This window comes from Oncorhynchus mykiss, chromosome 28, assembly GCF_013265735.2.
Source record: "Oncorhynchus mykiss isolate Arlee chromosome 28, USDA_OmykA_1.1, whole genome shotgun sequence".
In the NCBI taxonomy this organism is placed as follows: Eukaryota; Metazoa; Chordata; class Actinopteri; order Salmoniformes; family Salmonidae; genus Oncorhynchus; species Oncorhynchus mykiss.
Genome location: NC_048592.1, coordinates 28,936,111 through 28,955,025, shown reverse-complemented (window position 1 = coordinate 28,955,025; position 18,915 = coordinate 28,936,111). Strand labels below are relative to the sequence as shown.

Below are 18,915 nucleotides of genomic sequence, written 5' to 3'. Positions count from 1 at the left end.
TAAGAGGCCTGTTCTCCTCCATGACTGGATGGCTGAGGGAGAGGTGACCCAGGGGGATTGGTGATGACAAGCTTTAGGAGAGTGGGAGACCTACCACCCGAGTCACCTGTGGTGGCTCACAAGATACAAATATGACAACAACAAAGATCATGGAAGAATTGCAAAAATAACCAGCATCTGAATAAAGAATTCCAAGAAAGAATACAAAACACATACTCTGAGTGGAATGTAGTTTTTGCAGTCAGAAAATGTCAGAAAATGAAGAAAAAAAACTCATTAGGTGGATGTTTGTTTATTATGTCCAGAAAATTAATATACAGTATATCAAAAAGAATATCCCAATAAGGCATTTGGTCATTTGATCAGAAGGTTTAACGTAACACATTATTTCCTCAATACATCTACAAATGGATTTGTCAAGAGATTATATTTTTTCTAGAATTGTTGTAAATACGTTATAAAAGAGGATGCCCTCTGAGACGTGTCCAGGAACATGTGATGACATCACTACATTCCAAAGGACTTGTTCCTAGCTTGGTCCCAGATCTGTCAGTGCTGTATATTAATGCCCATAGGAGTTAGCTAAATAGGACAAATAGATCTGGAACACAGGAGGTTGGTGGCACCTTAATTGGGGAGGACAGGCTCGTGGTAGTGGCAGAGTCAGTGGAATGGTATCAAATACATCAAACACATGGTTTGATGCCATTCTATTTGATCCGTTCCAACCATTATTATAAGTCGTCCTCCCCTCAGCAGCCTCCACTGATCTGGGACCAGGTGAACTAGTTCAAGCATAATCACACACAAACTGCTCTGCATTAGAGGGAATGAAATCTTACCGTACGGTGCCATCTATCCACCATGATAGCACAAAATCTAACTCTGAAAACGGCATATTATTACATGTCTTCGTTATGACATAAAGATGATTTAAATCTTACGATATAAGTATCTCATCTTCTTTCACAACAAAAGCACAAAATGTTTGACAAACGTTGGATTCTGATCAAATATCATAAAGCATTTTAGGACTGAGAAGGGGCCATTTGAGACAGGTCGTCTGGTGTCTGCGAGCTTCCTTCAAGCGTAGAAAGGAAACCAGTTCTGGGCCCGTAATTATATAGCGTCTCAGAGTAGGAGTGCTGATCTAGGATCAGGTCAACCCTGCCCTTGTAATCTTATTCATTATTATATAAAAAGCTAAACTGATCCTAGATCAGCACTTCTACTCTGAGATGCTTTATGAGTACAGGCCCAGGGGGTTATAGTGCCAGCACATCCCCTAAGAGGGTGGTCTCAGTGGCAGTCAGTCAGGTCCAGTGCAGCTCTACACAGTTTTTCTGGCTGTCAGCACTCTCACGATGGAACCCACTCCTCCAGCAGAGAGAGCCTAGAATCCCACACAGTATGAACACAGTGAATACAAATAACAACAATATAACAGGAATATGGAAATAACAGTTAATAAAGCAATCTAACAGTAAAGGGTTCTTCAGTGAGCACTTCTTAATAAAAAATGTATGCATGTGCTTTATCAGTGTGTGCGTTTCACACACACCTACTACCTTGTAAGTGCTTCCAGCCATACACCAGTAAGGATAAATAAGTCTTACCTTTTCGTGCCACTGCAGCAGGGTAGCACTGCTGTTTTCAGAAGGCTTCTCAAAGCCCTTGTAGATGTACTTCATGAGCAGGTCAACTCCGTTCTTATCCAGAGACTGTACAGCTTTCTCAATGTCACTGCTCTTGAAGGCACTCAGTACTTTAAGCATCAGGGCTTCAGCACGATCCTAATCACACACACAGTGAAGGAAGTACACGCTTTTACATGCCTCAAACTCAAAGTGTATTTTGAGGAACAAGCTAGTTTTGTTTCACATGGGACTGTTAACGCTCGACATGGTTCTATTGTGTTGTAATGAAGGCTGACCTTAACATTTTGGTTTTTGGTGTTGATGGGGGGATTCTTCAGTACAGCCTGCAAAGCTTCCATCAGGTTCCCTGTGCATCAGTGTTAAGGAAAAGATAGACAGACAAACTATACAAAAGTTGTATACTAATGAGAGAGCGCCACAGTAATTCTTGATTCACCTCTCTTCAAAAATGTTTTAGAATCTCAATGACTGACTGATTGATTGACTGGTGGAATTCACTTCCTACCCTCCAACTTGTCTGAACCTGCTTTAAAACAAATGACTGTCTTCAGGTCATAAATAAAATATTAGGCCTACTACTACCACCATCACCAAACCTTTACTGAATAAAACACATAATCTGACTGCAGAACGTATTCTCGTTATATGAAAAGGGAAGATCGTTGGATCAATGACATGAGAGCACCACGCCCTGACTTGACGGGCGCACGCACAAGCGTCGACTTTATCTGCAACATAGTAGCATCATGACTTGTCAGATGGTCTGAAATGCAACATTATAACAGAACTGTGTCGGCTTCACGTCACTCCATTAAATTTAACAGTGCACTTAGTACATCAAAGCAATGTAAAAGGATATTGTCTGATCAGCGAATCCACTTCTGCTTCATCTGGACCGACCTGACTCTCTCCATTATCCTCATCGTCCACAAATTTGTTCTCGTCGTACTCGTCCACGTCCACCTTCCTGAATTGGTTCGAATCATTATTCTTCGACATTTTGAAGAGATATTTAGTTGTTTAAAGAAGAATTGGGAAGAAAACTGCAAGATTGTCTGTGCTGCTTTACAATTTAAACATTTCTGCTTTCATTTCCTGTCTCGAGCTGACAGCTTCACTTCCGTATAGAGGGCGCTCTCTAGTGGTTGATGTGTGCTAGGCATATACCGTCTATGGTGATATGTCTAGATGGGCCAGTACTCATACATAACAGTAGATGGTGGTATAGGTTGAGAAAAAAGCTAACTCTCTCCACAACCAAAACTGTGGCAAAGCTTTGAAAGGATCTCAATTAGACCCCTTGACTGAGTTTTGAGAAGGAAGCAAGGAGAGAAGACGCGAGGAATCAAGGAAATACAATTGAGAATCTCCAGTTGTAAATGAGACTCAGACTTTTTGTGTGTGTTTGGGTTTTACTATCCTTGAGAGGACCAGAAGTGCTCACAAAGATAGTAAAACAAGGAAAATTCTGACAAATCGGCACATTTCGCTAGTACCCACAAGGAAAATTATATTTTAGGCTCAGGTGTTAGGTTTACAATTAGGGTTAGAATTAGTGTTAGGGTTCAGGGTCAGGAGTTAGGTTTAGGGATAGGGGTTAAGGTTAGGTTTAGGGAAAATAGGATTTTGAATGGAAATCAATTGTTTGGTCCCCACAAGGATAGTAAAACAAACGTGTGCATGGAAACACATATCCTCAAAGATGGACGGCAGGTGGGAGGAGGGGAGATCAGATGGGACTATTCTAGCCAATGAGAGGGCAGATACGTCTGCGAACAACAGGCACAATTTAGTAGTTTTTCCTCAAAGTTGCTTGAATGGCACGTGCATCCACTTACATCAGTACATTTGTAACAGCCTAAACATGACGAAACTTCTATTCCATCGAATAAATCTGATGTAATTCGACACTCTCATTGACCTCCATACAAAAAAATCCCCACTTGGCCTATTTATTTTACACGGACAGATTTTGGGTGGAATAAATCATCCCGCTTCGCCTCTTCCTCTCTACTTAGTCAGCTAGGTTAACACATGGCATGAGTCAACACACTCCCGCTCTAGTTTATTCCAGTTTCTGAACGGAATACATATTGAGGGTATACAGTAGTTGGTGATTCACCTAGAAAAGTGGTAGTTTGTGTTTCACCTAGACAGGTTTTGCTCGCGGTTTGAGCAAGAACATAATAACTGATTCAATTTTTTAAACAAGTGCTTTCCATAAACTATGTGAATGGCCTACACGTATCAACTTTCAGAGTGAAAACTTTTGTTTATATTTTGTGCATATTAATTGAATATTGACAAATGCATCCGAAAAAATATTGGGCCTATTTATTGGAATCCTTGCTGTTAATAGATCGCAAATTAAGCAGCATACAACTGACCTAAACGTTTGGAAATTATAAATTCACTTTCTCATCCATATAGCCTTAAAACGCATCTCAGGTGCAAGTGCACTGTTTAGCGTCAGACACCTTCCCCTTTTCCACATTTTGTTACATTACAGCCTTATTCTAAAATTGATTAAATATTTGTTTGTTTTTTTCAATCTACACACAATACCCCATAATGACAAAGTGAAAAAAAGGTTTCGAATTTTTAGCAAATGTATATATATATATATATATATATAAACAGAAATACCTCATTTACATAAGTGTTCAGACCCTTTGCTATGAAACTCGAAATTGAGTCTAATATATACTATACAGTCTTCAAACCCCTTGAATTTTCCCACATTTCGATACGTTTTAGACTTATTCTAAAATGCATTCAATAGTTTTTTCCCCCTCATCAATCTATACACAATACCCCAGAATGACGAAGCGTTTTTTAGAAATGTTTGCAAATGTATTCAAAATATAAAACTGAAATATCACATTTAAGGAGTTAAGGTCAGGTTTAGGGAAAATTGGATTTTGAATGGGAATCAATTGTTTGGTCCCCACAAGGATAGTAAAACAAACGTTTGCATGGAAACACGTATCCTCAAAGATGGACGGCAGGTGGGAGGAGGGGAGAACAGATGGGACTATTCTAGCCAATGAGAGGGCAGATACGTCTGCGAACAACAGGAAAACTATGTCGTTTTTCCTCAAAGTTGCCTGAATGCCACGTGCATCCACTTAAATCAGTACATTCGTAAAAGCCTAAACATTACGAAACTTCTATTCCATCGAATAAATCTGTCGTAATTCGACACTCTCATTGACCTCCATACAAAAAAATCCCCAGCCTCTTCCTCTCTACTTAGTCAGCTAGGTTAACACATGACATGAGTCAACTGCACACTCCCGCTCCAGTTTATTCCAGTTTCTGAACGGAATACATATTGAGGGTATACAGTAGTTGGTGATTCACCAGATTTTGCTCGCGGTTTGAGCAAGAAATACATGTATCAACTTTCAGAGTGAATGCTTTTGTTTATGTTTTGTGCATATTGAATTGAATATTGCCAAATTGCCAAATGCATCAGTAAAAATATTGCGCCTATTTATTGCAAAACTTGCTGTTAATAGATCGCAAATTAAGTAGCATACAACTGACCTAAACGTTTGGAAATTATAAGTTAACTTTCTCATCCATATAGCCTTAAAACGTATCTCAGGTGCAAGTGCACTATTTAGCTCACATCTGACGGCTGGGGGGGCATTTGGGACGTACAGCAGATCGCTAACATATTCTAATGATTATGATCAGATTTCCTCATTTCAAATATTATGGCGACACTATACCAAAAATGGTTTGGTATGGTTTAGAAATTTGGGAACCAAACTCGAGTTATCACTTGGACATGTTGAAATATCTTCATGTCTGTAATAAAAACATTCAGGCTTCTATAATAACTGTCAATTTATTGAAAAAAATCAGAATTTGGAATTTGGCAGTTTGGAAAAAACTAATCCCGTCCGAAACGTCCTATGGAATAAAGGACGTTCTGGAGTAATAATTACATAACAAACGTTCTCTAGTAATACTAGTCCCGTACAAATAGGGGTTATGTGTTACTAATTACAGTGATGTAAAGTACTTAAGTAAAAATACTTTAAAGTACTCCTTAAGTCGTTTTTTGGGTTATCTGCACTTTACTATTTATATGTTTGACTACTTTTACCTTTACTTCACTACATTCCTAAAGAAAATTATGTACTTTTTACTCCATACATTTTCCCTGACCCCCAAAAGTACTAGCTACAATTTGAATGCTTAGCATTACAGGAAAAAGGTACAATTCACACACTTATCAAGAGAACATCCCTGGTCATCCTTACTGCCTCTGATCTGTACTTTTACTCAAGTATAGTATTTTTTCCACCACTGTACTTAAGTACATTTAAAATCTGAGACTTTTAGACTTTTACTCAAGTATTATTTTACTGGGTTACTTTCACTTTTACTTGAGTAATTTTATATTAAGATATCTTTACTTTTACTCAAGTATGACAATTGAGTACTTTTTCCACCTCTGACTAATTATAAACTGGGTGGTTCGAGCCCTGAATGCTGATTGTCCAAAAACCATGGTATATCAGACCATTTACCACATGTATGACAACATATATATATTTGTACTGTTCTGATTATGTTGATAACCAGTTTATAATAGCAATAAGGCACTTTGGAGGTTTGTGGTATACGGCCAATACAGCACGGCTGTGTCCAGGCACTCTGCGTTGCATCGTGCTTAAGAACAGCCCTTAGCCGTGGTATATTGGCCATATACCACAAACCCCCGAAGTGCCTTACCATTCAAAACAGAAAAAAATAAAATAAGTGAGTCGGCATGCAATTTCTACATGATGAGTGTGCGAGTATTTGACATCTGTGCTAGTGGAAGCAAAGGAGAATACTGTACGTAATAATTCAATGTCTAGACAGCTGGTTCACTACAGAAGAGAAGTGGAATAGAGCTGAATCATTGTCTTGAAATCTATTTTACCAAGAGCTATATGTGTGGATTCCTTCCACTTGCATAAATCGCATGTACTGTATACAATCACACAAATAAATAACCTCAATGTTCAAATGCATATTCAAAGAAACATACACATTCACAGAAAACTGGATCTATATTTCTTAACAATATTAGTGCATCAAGAATGACAATTCAATTTACATGGACTTTTTCTGTCAAAGATTTATTGCCAATGAAATTAGTTAATACACAAACACTAATTTAGAATGCAAATAGCAGTTACATTTTTTATGTAAAAAAAGATCTCCCATTTTCTAAACACATAAATTCACACACATATTGTCCAGTCCTTGTGATGCCAATTTCTTTATCATTAATTTATACTTGTAAACAACCTGGTCTACCTGTACAACAGGAGCCCATTACTTTAACTTATATGAACCATTATCTATACATTACAGGTTTACAAAGATAGATTTCAAACACATTGAAACTGTTCATGAATCATTGCAACTCCTGGCCCACTTCTTGAATACGTCTCAGCAGGCCAGTAAACTATCATCTTCTATTATACAGTGCATTCAGAAAGTATTCAGACCACTTCCCTTTTTTCACATTTTGTTATGTTACAGCCTTATTCTAAAATGGATTAAATATTTGTTTCCCCTCAATCTACACACAATACCCCATAATGACAAAGTGAAAAAGGGTTTAGAATGTTTTGAAAATGTCAAAAAAAAAAAAAAATATATATGTTATTTACATAATTATTCAGACACTTTGACTTTTTCCAAATTTTGTTTTGTGTTAGCCTTATTCTAAAATGGATTACATCGTTTTTTCCCCTCATCAATCTACACACAATACCCTATAATGACAAAGCAAAAACAGTTTGCAAATGTCTAAAAAATATAAAACTGAAATATCACATTTAGATAAGTATTCAGACCCTTTACTCAGTACTTTGTTGAAGCACCTTTGGCAGCGATTACAGCCTCGAGTCTTCTTGGGTATGACGCTACAAGCTTGGCAAATCTGTATTTGGGGTCTCTCCCGTTGTTCTCTGCAGATCCTCTCAAGCTCTGTCTGTTGGATGGGGTGAGTCGGTGCACAGCTATTTTCAGGTCTCTCCAGAGATATTAGGGCAGACAGCTCTAGGAAGTGTCTTGGTGGTTCCAAACTTCTTCCTTTTAAGGATGGAGGCCACTGTGTTCCTGGGGACCTTCAATGCTGCTGAAATGTTTTGGTACTCTTCCCCAGATCTGTGCCTGGACACAATCCTGTCTCAGAACTCTACAGACAATTCCTTCAATCTCATGACTTGGTTTTTGCTCTTACATGCACTGTCAACTGTGGGACCGTATAGACATGTGTGTGCCTTTCCAAATCATGTCCAATCAATAGAATTTACCACAAGTGGACTCCAATCAAGTTGTAGAAACATGTCAAGGATGAGCAATGGAAACAGGATGCACCTGAGCTTAATTTAGAGTATCATAGCAAATAAGGTATGTTTTTTAAATTTATTAAACATGCAAAAAAATGTAAAAACCTGTTTTCACTTTATCATTATGTGGTATTGTGTGTAGATTGATGAGGATAATAAAAAAAAATACATTTTAGAATAAAGGCTGTAACGTAACATTCAGAAAATGTCAAGGGGTCTGAAAACTTTCTGAATGCACTGTAAATAAGGGGTCAACCCTTCTACAGGTATGGGTTCACTTAGTTGCATGATAGGGCTAGTGGCAGAGTAGCTACAGTGGCTTGCGAAAGTATTCACCCCCTTGGCATTTTTCCTATTTTGTTGCCAACCTGGAATTAAAATGGATTTTTTGGGAGGTTGTATCATTTGATTTACACAACATGCCTACCACTTTGAAGATGCAACATATTTTTTTTATTTTGAAACAAACAAGAAGTAAGACAAAAACTTGAGCGTGCATAACTATTCACCCCCCCAAAGTCAATTCTTTGTAGAGCCACTTTTGCAGCAATTACAGCAGCAAGTCTCTTGGGGTATGTCTCTTTAAGCTTGGCACATCTAGCCACTGGGATTTTTGCCCATTCTTCAAGGCAAAACTGTTCCCAGCTCCTTCAAGTTGGATGGGTTCCGCTGGTGAACAGCAATCTTTAAGTTGTACCACAGTTTCTCAATTGGATTGAGGTCTGTGCTTTGACTAGGCCATTCCAAGACATTTAAATGTTTCCCCTTAAACCACTCGAGTGTTGCTTTAGCAGTATGCTTAGGTTATTGTCCTGCTGGAAGGTGAACCTCCGTCCCAGTCTCAAATCTCTGGAAGACTGAAACAGGTTTCCCTCAAGAATTTCCCTGTATTAAGCGCCATCCATCATTCCTTCAATTCTGACCAGTTTCCCAGTCCCTGGCGATGAAAAACATCCCCACAGCATGATGCTGCCACCACCATGCTTCACTGTGGGGATAGGTTCTCGGGTGATGAGAGGTGTTGGGTTTGTGCCAGACATAGCGTTTTCCTTGATGGCCAAAAGCTCAATTTTAGTCTCATCTGACCAGAGTACCTTCTTCCATGTTTGGGGAGTCTCCCACATTCCTTTTGGCGAATACCGCTCTGGCCACTCTTCCGTAAATCCCAACTCTGTCGAGTGTACGGCTTAAAGTGGTCCTATGGACAGATACTCTAATCTCCTCTGTGGAGCATTGCAGCTCCTTCAGGGTAATCTTTGGTCTCTTTGTTGCCTCTCTGAATAATTCCCTCCTTGCCTGGCCCTTGAGTTTTGCTGGGCGGCCCTCTCTTGGCAGGTTTGTTGTGGTGCCATATTTTTTCCATTTTCTAATAATGGATTTAATGGTGCTACGTGGGATGTTCAAAGTTTCTGATATTTTTTTTATAACCCAACCCTGATCTGTACTTCTCCACAACTTTGTCCCTGACCTGTTTGGAGAGCTCCTTGGTCTTCATGGTGCCGCTTGCTTGGTGGTTCCCCTTGCTTAGTGGTGTTGCAGACTCTGGGGCCTTTCAGAACAGATGTATATATACTGAGATCATGTGACAGATCATATGACACTTAAATAAAGTCCACCTGTGTGCAATCTAACTAATTATGTGACTTCTGAAGGTAATTGGTTGCACTAGACCATATTTATGGGCTTCATAGCAAAAGGAGTGAATACATATGCATGCATCACTTTTCAGATTCATTATTTAGATTTATATAGATTTTTTTTAAAACAAGTCATTTTTTTTCATTTCACTTCACCAATTTTGACTATTTTGTGTATGCCATTTAAACTCTATTTAAATTACAGGTTGTAATGCAACAAAATAGAAAAAACGCCAAGGGGGATGGATACTTTTGCAAGGCACTGTAAAAGCAACCCAAAGGAAGAGGATCCTTTGTGAGACACCGTCTATAGCATAGGGCCATCCCAACATGGAATGTGTGTGTAATGAGCTTCCTGTGTGTTGCGTGCCCATTTCAACTTGCCAGCCTCAGAGACATTCTAGGTTTGTTCCAACTCCCCACATGCCTTTTCACCCTCACATCACGCCATTCAGCCAGGCCTTCCCCTGGAGGAGTGAGCTAACACTCCTCCCCAGACATCCCCTGCTTCTCTCCCACTGGGTAAAACAGGGGGAAAGGAGGGGAGGAGACATTCCATCATCCCTTCCCCCACTTCTCTTCTACAGTCTGGAGGAGGGAGAAGAGGAAGGAGGAATTGAGAGCCAGGTCTCCATTGTGTAAATGCTGTGAATAGCACGCTTGCCTAGGCAGAATGTGGGTGCCAATAGAATTTCACAGATTGCCTTACAGAAGGAGTGTTTTTAGAGGCGGAGATGTGGACTTGCAAGCCTGAGCTCCTCATTGGTATAATGGTCAGTATCCCCTCCTGTCACACGGGGGCCGGGAGACCGGGGTTCAAAATCCTAGACGGGAGAGTACAGGCACAGTGTGATAAAGAAAACACGCTATTTTCCCCCATCTGCTGCAACAGAGACAATGTTGCCCTAAATCTCAGCAATGTTTCCACAATAAAGCAAAAGACCAAACACCCTTCCCCGGTATGTATGGAACAAAATACTAATAAATAGATGAAAAGGGAACAAGAGACCGGTAAAGATAGCTAGAAAGGCATGAAGAAAATATCATTGGTAAGGAGTCATTCTAATTCAACTACAGATATTTCAAGTTTGGATCTGCAGCAAATACGTGAGTCAGTAAAATCAGTTTTAGAAGTAAATGTTCATCCCTTGACAACGCCACGCCTCGACTGACCCCTGCCAGAGATACATTGCATCGCTAGGCAGGCCTTCACACAAACATGCATTCCCAGGTGTGATCTCTCCTCTCTCCTCTGCCTGCTGCATGAAGGGATGGAGTGTGTGTGTCCTTGTGTGTGTGAGAGAGTGAGCGACCCGTTTAAAGATTAACCACACCACCCCAGATGCTAGGCTAGGAATATACAGAACAAGGTGTGCTGCATCCTCTCCCAAACAATAGTCATACAGAGCTCAAAAGAAGAGGCTGCATAGTTGCTTTAAGTCACCCTGGTCTCAGATCAGTTTGTACTGTCTTTCAAACTCCCATGGCCATTGTTGTGAGTTGGCAAGAAATCACAAACAGGTCTGAGACCAGGCTAGCTTGAAGTGAGGCTTATATCCCATTCAAACAGAGATAAGCCTTGTAGCTACAAGGATAGGTTGGTTACCATTCTTATCTGTTCTTAGAGCTGTAACGTTTTGTTCTATAAAAAAACTTAACCTCCAGGTCTTGTCATGGATATAGAAAGGTGTCTCTGGTGGTTATATGGGAAGCTTAGCTGAGCTGACGTTCCGTTTCAAGAACTTCTTGTTTTCAATCTCATTAAGTGAGATGGAGACGGAGCAGCGTGAGGGGTTCTCCCGTCTCTGGCTGATGCTGTCCATTATCGCATCCTTGATCACCTACAGCAGACAGAGAAGAAAGAGAGGGAGAGAGAGAAGGAGAGAGAGAAAGAGAAAGAGAGAGAGGGAGAGAAAGAGAGAGAGAGAGGGTGACAGGGAGGGAAAGAGATGGGTGAGGGGGAGAGACCAACATAAGATGATAGAGGAAACAGAACAGAGAAAATACAGCACTGAAAATACAGAGGATAATAATTTTGCACGCCCAATTTTTCAGTTTTTGATTTGTTAAAAAAGTTTGAAATATCCAATAAATGTCGTTCCACTTCATGATTGTGTCCCACTTGTTGTTGATTCTTCACAAAAAAATACAGTTTTATATCTTTATGTTTGAAGCCTGAAATGTGGCAAAAGGTCGCAAAGTTCAAGGGGGCCGAATACTTTCGCAAGGCACTGTACATCACATACTACAGGCTAATAATAAACACATGTAAATCACATTGTGGCTCTCCATCACAGCAGCAGTTACACACTGTCAACAACACCAGGCTGTGGTGAGATACACAGATATTTGATGGGGAAACAAGAAAGTGACATTTTGTTCCAGAATAGTTTGAAAAAATATTGAGGACGTTCATTTGCTTTAACTCGAGTGTTCCATTTGTACATGTGCATTTGCAGGGCACAACACAAAAGAAACCAGGCCAAGCATCATACAAGTTAGGCCTAATGATAAATAGGCACATATTATTTTCCAGTGCCCAGTGCCTTAAGTTCAATTTTCAATTAAAATTTGTATTATTTGAGTACTCGAGTACTCTAAATCAAATAATGTGAGTACTCGCAGTCAATTTAAAAAAAATGCCCATCACTACGTGCATCACTACGTGCATTTGCTTGTTTGTGTGTGTGTGAGACGCACCTCGATGTTGTTGAGCGTGTTGAATTCCATGAGGTCGTGGAGGCGGGTGAAGGCCTGGTTGGAGTACTGGAAGTTGAACGTGGAGTATGGACTCTCGGGGTCGTCGAAGACATCAAAGTCACCAAACTCCTTCTCTTTATCCGTCTCTCGAGGGACTCCTGATGGATAATACAAAAAGAAGAGTGGTTGTTGTTATTTTAATGCACATATAATCTTTACAACTCACTCACTAAAATAGAAATCAGAAAGACAGTAAAAAACAAAAACAATGACAGAGGTGACTGGCTTATGTCAGTAAATAAATTCCAGCGTCTGTGTAGAGATGACGAAACAATGGCAGATACTGAAACAGAAAGATAGAGTGGAATTGGTAGAGGATAAAATCTCAAAGATAGTATTATGCTGAAAGTAAGTTAAGAGACAGAGTGGGGGGAGAAGGAGAGTGGGCATCCTACATGTTTAAACAACAGTGTCCTACAATAGGTTGGAATTCTGCAATATGTGGATTTAAAAAAAATCTGATACGTAGTAAGCCATATCCCATAGAGATGGAATGAACAACGAGTCAATACCTAAAATACAATTTTTAAGTCATGAGATAAGTCTTTACAGTAATACTTAAGTTTTAAGTTGATAACAAGACAGTGAAGTTTAGGTCCGAGATGCCATTTTATCTGATGAGCAGATACCTTGGAGGTGTAAATATGTGATGTGAGAAAGTTTAATTTTAAACAGCAGACTAAACATTTCTTTGAGACAACAGTTTAATTTGGTAACCAGTTTATGAAAGGTATAAGGCACCTTGAGGCTTTGTGGTATATGGCCAATATACCTTGGCTAAGGACTGTATCCAGGGACTCCGCAGTGCGAAACAAGCCCTTTGCCGTGGTATACTGGCCATATACCACAACCCCTTGTGCCTTATAGCTTAAACAGCCCTGCTGTCCTTTCCACGTATACTGTAGGCCTATGTCCCAATAAACAGTAGTTGTTTCCTCTTCTCATTTCCCTAGTGATAGGGAAAGATCCAAATGAAGTCACCAGTGGGATTTCACCTAGCTACCATGACAACATCCACCAATTCTGACATAAATCCCATTCATGGAATAGAGGAAGATGATGAAGCCATTGCAGTCATTAATGTAGCAATAGACAGATGGGTCGTTAAAACTTCTTATGGCTGCAGGGGCAGTATTGAGTAGCTTGGATGAAAGGTGCCCAGAGGTGCCCAGAGTAAACGGCCTGCTCCTCAGTCTCAGTTGCTAATATATGCATATTATTATTAGTATTGGATAGAAAACACTCTGACGTTTCTAAAACTGTTTGAATGATGTCTGTGAGTATAACAGACCTCATATGGCAGGCAAAAACCTGAGAAGAAATCCAAACAGGAAGTGAGAAATCTGAGGTTGGTCGATTTTCAACTCAGGCCCTATTGAATTCACATTGGGATATGAATGAAGTTGCACTTCCTAGGGCTTCCACTAGATGTCAACCGTCGTTAGAAACTTGAATGAGGCTTCTACTGTGTTGTGGGACTGAATACAAGCTGAATGAGTCAGCTTACTGGCAGAGAGCCATTTCCTGGTCATGCGCATTCCACATGATATCGCCCTGCGTTCCGTTGCTCCTGTAGACACAAAGGAATTCTCTGGTTGGAACTTTATTGAATATTTATGATAAAAACATCCTAATGATTGATTCTATACTTAGTTTGAAATGTTTCTTCGACCTGTAATATAACTTTTTGAAGTTTTTGTCCAAAGTTTTTGTCCAAACACACGAGCATTTGGATATGTGTACCTAACGCTAACAAAAGTAGCTACTTGGACATAAATAACAGACATTATCGAACAAATCAAGCATTTATTGTGGAACAGCGATTCCTGGGAGTGCATTCTGATGAAGATCATCAAAGGTAAGGGAATATTTATCATGTAATTTCTGGTTTCTGTTGACTCCAACATGGCGGCTAATTTGATAAATTTTCTGAGCGCCGTCTCAGTTTGCTTTTTCCGTAAAGTTTTTTGAAATCTGACACAGCGGTTGCATTAAGGAGATATCTATAACTCCATGTGTTTAACTTCTATTATCATCTACATTAATGATGAGTATTTCTGTTGAATCGATGTGGCTATGCAAAATCACTGGATGTTTTTGGAACTAGTGAACGTAACGCGCCAATGTAAACTCAGATTTTTTTATATAAATATGAACTTTATCAAACAAAACATACATGTATTGTGTAACATGAAGTCCTATGAGTGTCATCTGATGAAGATTATCAAAGGTTAGTGATTCATTTTATCTCTATTTGTGCTTTTTGTGACTCCTCTCTTTGGCTGGAAAAATGGCTGTGTTTTTCTGTGGCTTGGTGGTGACCTAACATAATCGTTTGTGGTGCTTTCACTGTAAAGCATATTTGAAATCGGACACTGTGGTGGGATTAACAACAAGATTACCTTTAAAACGGTATAAAATACATGTATGTTTGAGGAATTTTAATTATGAGATTTCTGTTGTTTTGAATTTGGCACCCTGCACTTTCACTGGCTGCTGTCATATCATCCCGATAACGGGATTGCAGCCCTAAGAAGTTTTAAGTAACAAAACCGATGTGTGTCGCAACCCTTGAGGCAAAACAGATGTGGTTGGCTCAATATCAAAGGATTAATGGCAACATGTAAGCTATATTTCTTCTCCAAATTGTTATAATAAACAAATACATTTGCACAATGAGCACTTGCTGTCTTTCAAATACATCGTTACAGTTGTTGGTTAGCTAGCTAATGGATTTTTGCTATTTTAGTATAGTCGTGACATGATAGCCATGAAACTGCTAAGTAGTTAATAAATAAATAGTTAACCAAATGACGACCGACCCGTAGCACTCACGTCGGTAGCACTCACGTCGGTAGCCTTGAAGTGCTTTGAAAGGCTGGTCATGGCTCACATCAACACCATTATCCCAGAAACCCTCAACCCACTCCAATTTGCATACCGCCCCAACAGATGATGCGATCTCTATTGCACACTGCCCTTTCTCACCTGGACAAAAGGAACACCTACGCACCTATGCTATTCATTGACTACAGCTCAGCATTCAACACCATAGTGCCCTCAAAGCTCATCACTAAGCTAAGGACCCTGGGACTAAACACCTCCCTCTGCAACTGGATCCTGGACTTCCTGACAGGCCGCCCCCAGGTGGTAAGGGTACGTAACAACACATCCACCATGCTGATCCTCAAAACGGGGGCCCTCAGGGGTGTGTGCTCAGTCCCCTCCTGTACTCCCTGTTCAATCATGACTGCATGGCCAGGCACGACTCCAACACCATCATCAAGTTTGCCGATGACACAACAGTGGTAGGCCTGATCACCGACAATGATGAGACAGCCTATAGGGAGGAGGTCAGAACCCTGGCCATGTGTTGCCAGGACAACAACCTCTCCCTCAACGTGATCAAGACAAAGGAGATGATTGTGGACTACAGGAAAAGGAGGACCGAGCAAACCCACATTCTCATCGACAGGGCTGTAGTGGAGCAGCTTGAGAGCTTCAAGTTCCTTGGTGTCCATATCACCAACAAACTATCATGGTCCAAACACACTAAGACAGTCGTGAAGAGGGCACAGCAAAGCCTATTCCCCCTCAGGAGACTGAAAATATTTGGCATGGGTCCTCAGATCCTCAAAAAGTTCTACAGCTGCACCATCGAGAACTGGTTGCAACACTGCCTGGTATGGCAATTGCTCAGCCTCCGACCGCAAGGAACTACAGAGAGTAGTGCATATGGCCCACTACATCGCTGGGGCCAAGCTTCCTGCCATCCAGGACCTCTATACCAGGCAGTGTCAGAGGGAGGACCTAAAAATTGTCAAAGACTCCAGCCACCCAAGTCATAGACTGCTCTCTCTGCTACCGCACGGCAAGTGGTACTGGAGCACCAAGTCTAGGTCCAAAACACTTCTTAACAGCTTCTACCGCCAAGCCATAAGAATCCCGAACAGCTAATCAAAGGGCCAGACCCATTTTTTACGCTGCTGCTACTACTGTCTGTTTATTATCTATGCATCACTTCAACTCTACCAACATGTACATATTACCCTCAATTACCTCGACTAACCAGTGCCCCAGCACATTGACTCTGTACCGGTACCCCCTGTATATAGCCTCGCTATTGTTATTTTACTGCTGCTGTTTAATAATGTGTTACTTTTATTTTCTATGTTTTACTTAACACTTCTTTTTCTTAAAACTGCATTGTTGGTTAAGGGCACGTAAGTAAGCATTTCACTGTAAGGTCTACTATACTACATCGGCGCATGTGACAAATACAATTTGATTTGAAATGGTTACCCAGACTATCTTGCACTGACTCTATGCATACTCGTAATACTATACTGAACAAAAATATAAACGCAACATGTAAAGTGTTGGTCCCATGTTTCATGAGCTAAAATAAAAGATTACCGAAATGTTTCACACACAAAAAGCATATTTCTCTCAAATTTTGTGCACAAAATTGTTTGTTTACATCCATTAGTGAGCATTTCTCCTTTGCCAAGATAATCCATTCACCTAACAGGTGTGGCATATCAAGAAGCTGATTAAACAGCATGATCATCAGTGCACCTTGTGATGGGGACAATAAAAGGCCACTCTAAAATGTGCAGTTTTGTCACACAACACAATGCCACAGCGTGCAATTGGCATGCTGCCTGCAGGAATCCCTACCAGAGCTGTTGCCTGAGAATGTAATGTTAATTTATCTACCATAAGTTGCCTCCAATGTCAATTTAGAGAATTTGGCAGTGCGTCCAACCGGCCTCACAACCACAGACCAAGTGTAACCACACCAGCCCAGGAACTCCACATCAGGCTTCTTCACCTGCGGAGACCAGCCTCCTGGACAGCTGATAAAACTGAGGAGTATTTCTGTCTGTAATAAATAACCTTTTGTGAGGAAAAACTCATTCTGATTGGCTGGACCTGTGTCCCAAGTGGGTGGGCCTATGCCCGCCCAAGTCCAACCATGGCTGCGCCCCTGCCCAGTCATGTGAAATCCATAGATTAGTTGAAAATTAATTTATTTAAATTGACCAATTTAATTATATGAACTGTAACTCAGTAAAATCGATGAAACTGTTGTATGTTGCGTTGTATGTAAAGTTGAAGTCGGAAGTTTACATACACTTAGGTTGGAGTCAATAAAACTTGTTTTTTAACCACCACAAATTTCTTGTTAACAAACTATAGTTTTGGCAAGTCAGGTTAGGACATCTACTTTGTGCATGACACAAGTCATTTTTTCAACAATTGATTACAGACAGATTATTTCACTTCTAATTCACTGTATCACAATTCCAGTGGGTCAGAAGTTTACATACACTAAGTTGACTGTGCCTTTAAACAGCTTGGAAAATTCCAGAAAATTATGTCATGGCTTTAGAAGATTCTGATATGCTAATTGACATCATTTGAGTCAATTGGAGGTGTACCTGTGGATGTATTTCAAGGGCTACCTTCAAACTCAGTGCCTCTTTGCTTGACATCATGGGAAAATCAAAAGAAAAAAGCCAAGACATCAGAAAAAAAATGGTGGACCTCCACAAGTCTGGTACATCCTTGGGAGCAAATTCCAAATGCCTGAAGGTACCATGTTCATCTCTACAAACAATAGTACGCAAGAATAAACACCATGGGACCACGCAGCCGTCATAGCGCTCAGGATTGAGACACGTTCTGTCTCCTAGAGATGAACATACTTTGGTGCAAAAAGTGCAAATCAATCCCAGAACAGCAAAGGACCTTGTGAAGTTGCTGGAGGAAACAGGTACAAAGTATCTATATCCACAATAAAACAAGTCCTATATTGACAGAACCTGAGCAAGGAAGAACTCAGCAAGGAAGACGCCACTGCTCCAAAACCACCATAAAAAAATCAGACTACGGTTTGCAACTGCACATGGGGACAAATATCGTAATTTTGGGAGAAATGTCCTCTGGTCTGATGAAACAAAAATAGAACTGTTTGGTCATAATGACCATCATTATGTTTGGAGTTAAAAGGGGTTGCTTGCAAGCCGAAGAACACCATCCCAACCGTGAAGCACGGGGGTGGCAGCATCATGTTGTGGGGGCGCTTTGCTGCAGGAGGGACTGGTGCACTTCACAAAATAGATGGCATCATGAGGGAGGAAAATTATGTGGATATATTGAAGCAACATCTCAAGACATCAATAAGGAAGTTAAAGCTTGGTCACAAATGGGTCTTCCAATTGGACAATGAGCCCAAGCATACTTCCAAAGTTGTGGCAAAATGGCTTAAGGACAGCAAAGTCAAGGTATTGGAGTGGCCATCACAAAGCCCTGACCTCAATCCCATAGAAAATGTGTGGGCAGAACTGAAAAAGCGTGTGCGAGCAATGAGGTCTACAAACCTAACTCAGTTACACCAGCTCTGTCAGGAGGAATGGGCCAAAATTCACCCAACTTATTGTGGGAAGCTTGTAGAAGGCTACCCAAAACGTTTGACCAAAGTTAAACTAT

The 18,915-nt window shown here is 40.4% G+C and overlaps 2 protein-coding genes across 4 annotated transcripts in view; both read right to left on the bottom strand.

Annotated features, from left to right (window-relative positions):
• Window positions 1–276: 276 nt before the first annotated feature.
• Window positions 277–2,806, bottom strand: LOC110508866 (actin-related protein 2/3 complex subunit 5). Its single transcript, XM_021589735.2, has 4 exons — window positions 2,518–2,806; window positions 1,934–2,006; window positions 1,617–1,793; window positions 277–1,393 (listed from the first exon to the last, which is right to left on the bottom strand). Exons 1-4 carry the CDS (start codon window positions 2,655–2,657, stop codon window positions 1,331–1,333), a joined length of 453 nt encoding a protein of 150 aa, XP_021445410.1. The 5' UTR covers window positions 2,658–2,806; the 3' UTR covers window positions 277–1,330.
• A 6,792-nt stretch (window positions 2,807–9,598) lies between these two features.
• LOC110508865 (cytosolic phospholipase A2) overlaps window positions 9,599–18,915 on the bottom strand; it is a 29,486-nt gene continuing 20,169 nt past the window's right edge. For all 3 annotated transcript variants that reach the window (XM_036966711.1, XM_021589733.2, XM_021589734.2), the window contains 2 exons: window positions 12,361–12,518; window positions 9,599–11,501 (listed from right to left, as the gene is read on the bottom strand). In XM_036966711.1, the coding sequence (XP_036822606.1) occupies window positions 11,361–11,501; window positions 12,361–12,518 (299 nt within the window). In that variant the 3' untranslated portion in view covers window positions 9,599–11,360. The remainder of the gene's footprint in view (window positions 11,502–12,360; window positions 12,519–18,915) is intronic.

What these genes read in the sequence shown, in the direction of transcription:
- LOC110508866 (XM_021589735.2), bottom strand. Translation starts at nt 2,657, where the DNA reads ATGTCGAAGAATAATGATTCGAACCAATTCAGGAAGGTGGACGTGGAC. An exon ending in CCAAAAACCAAAATGTTAAG is followed by an intron (nt 1,794 to 1,933) that starts GTCAGCCTTCAT and finishes GTGTGTGATTAG; the next exon opens with GATCGTGCTGAAGCCCTGAT. An exon ending in TGCTGCAGTGGCACGAAAAG is followed by an intron (nt 1,394 to 1,616) that starts GTAAGACTTATT and finishes GTGGGATTCTAG; the next exon opens with GCTCTCTCTGCTGGAGGAGT.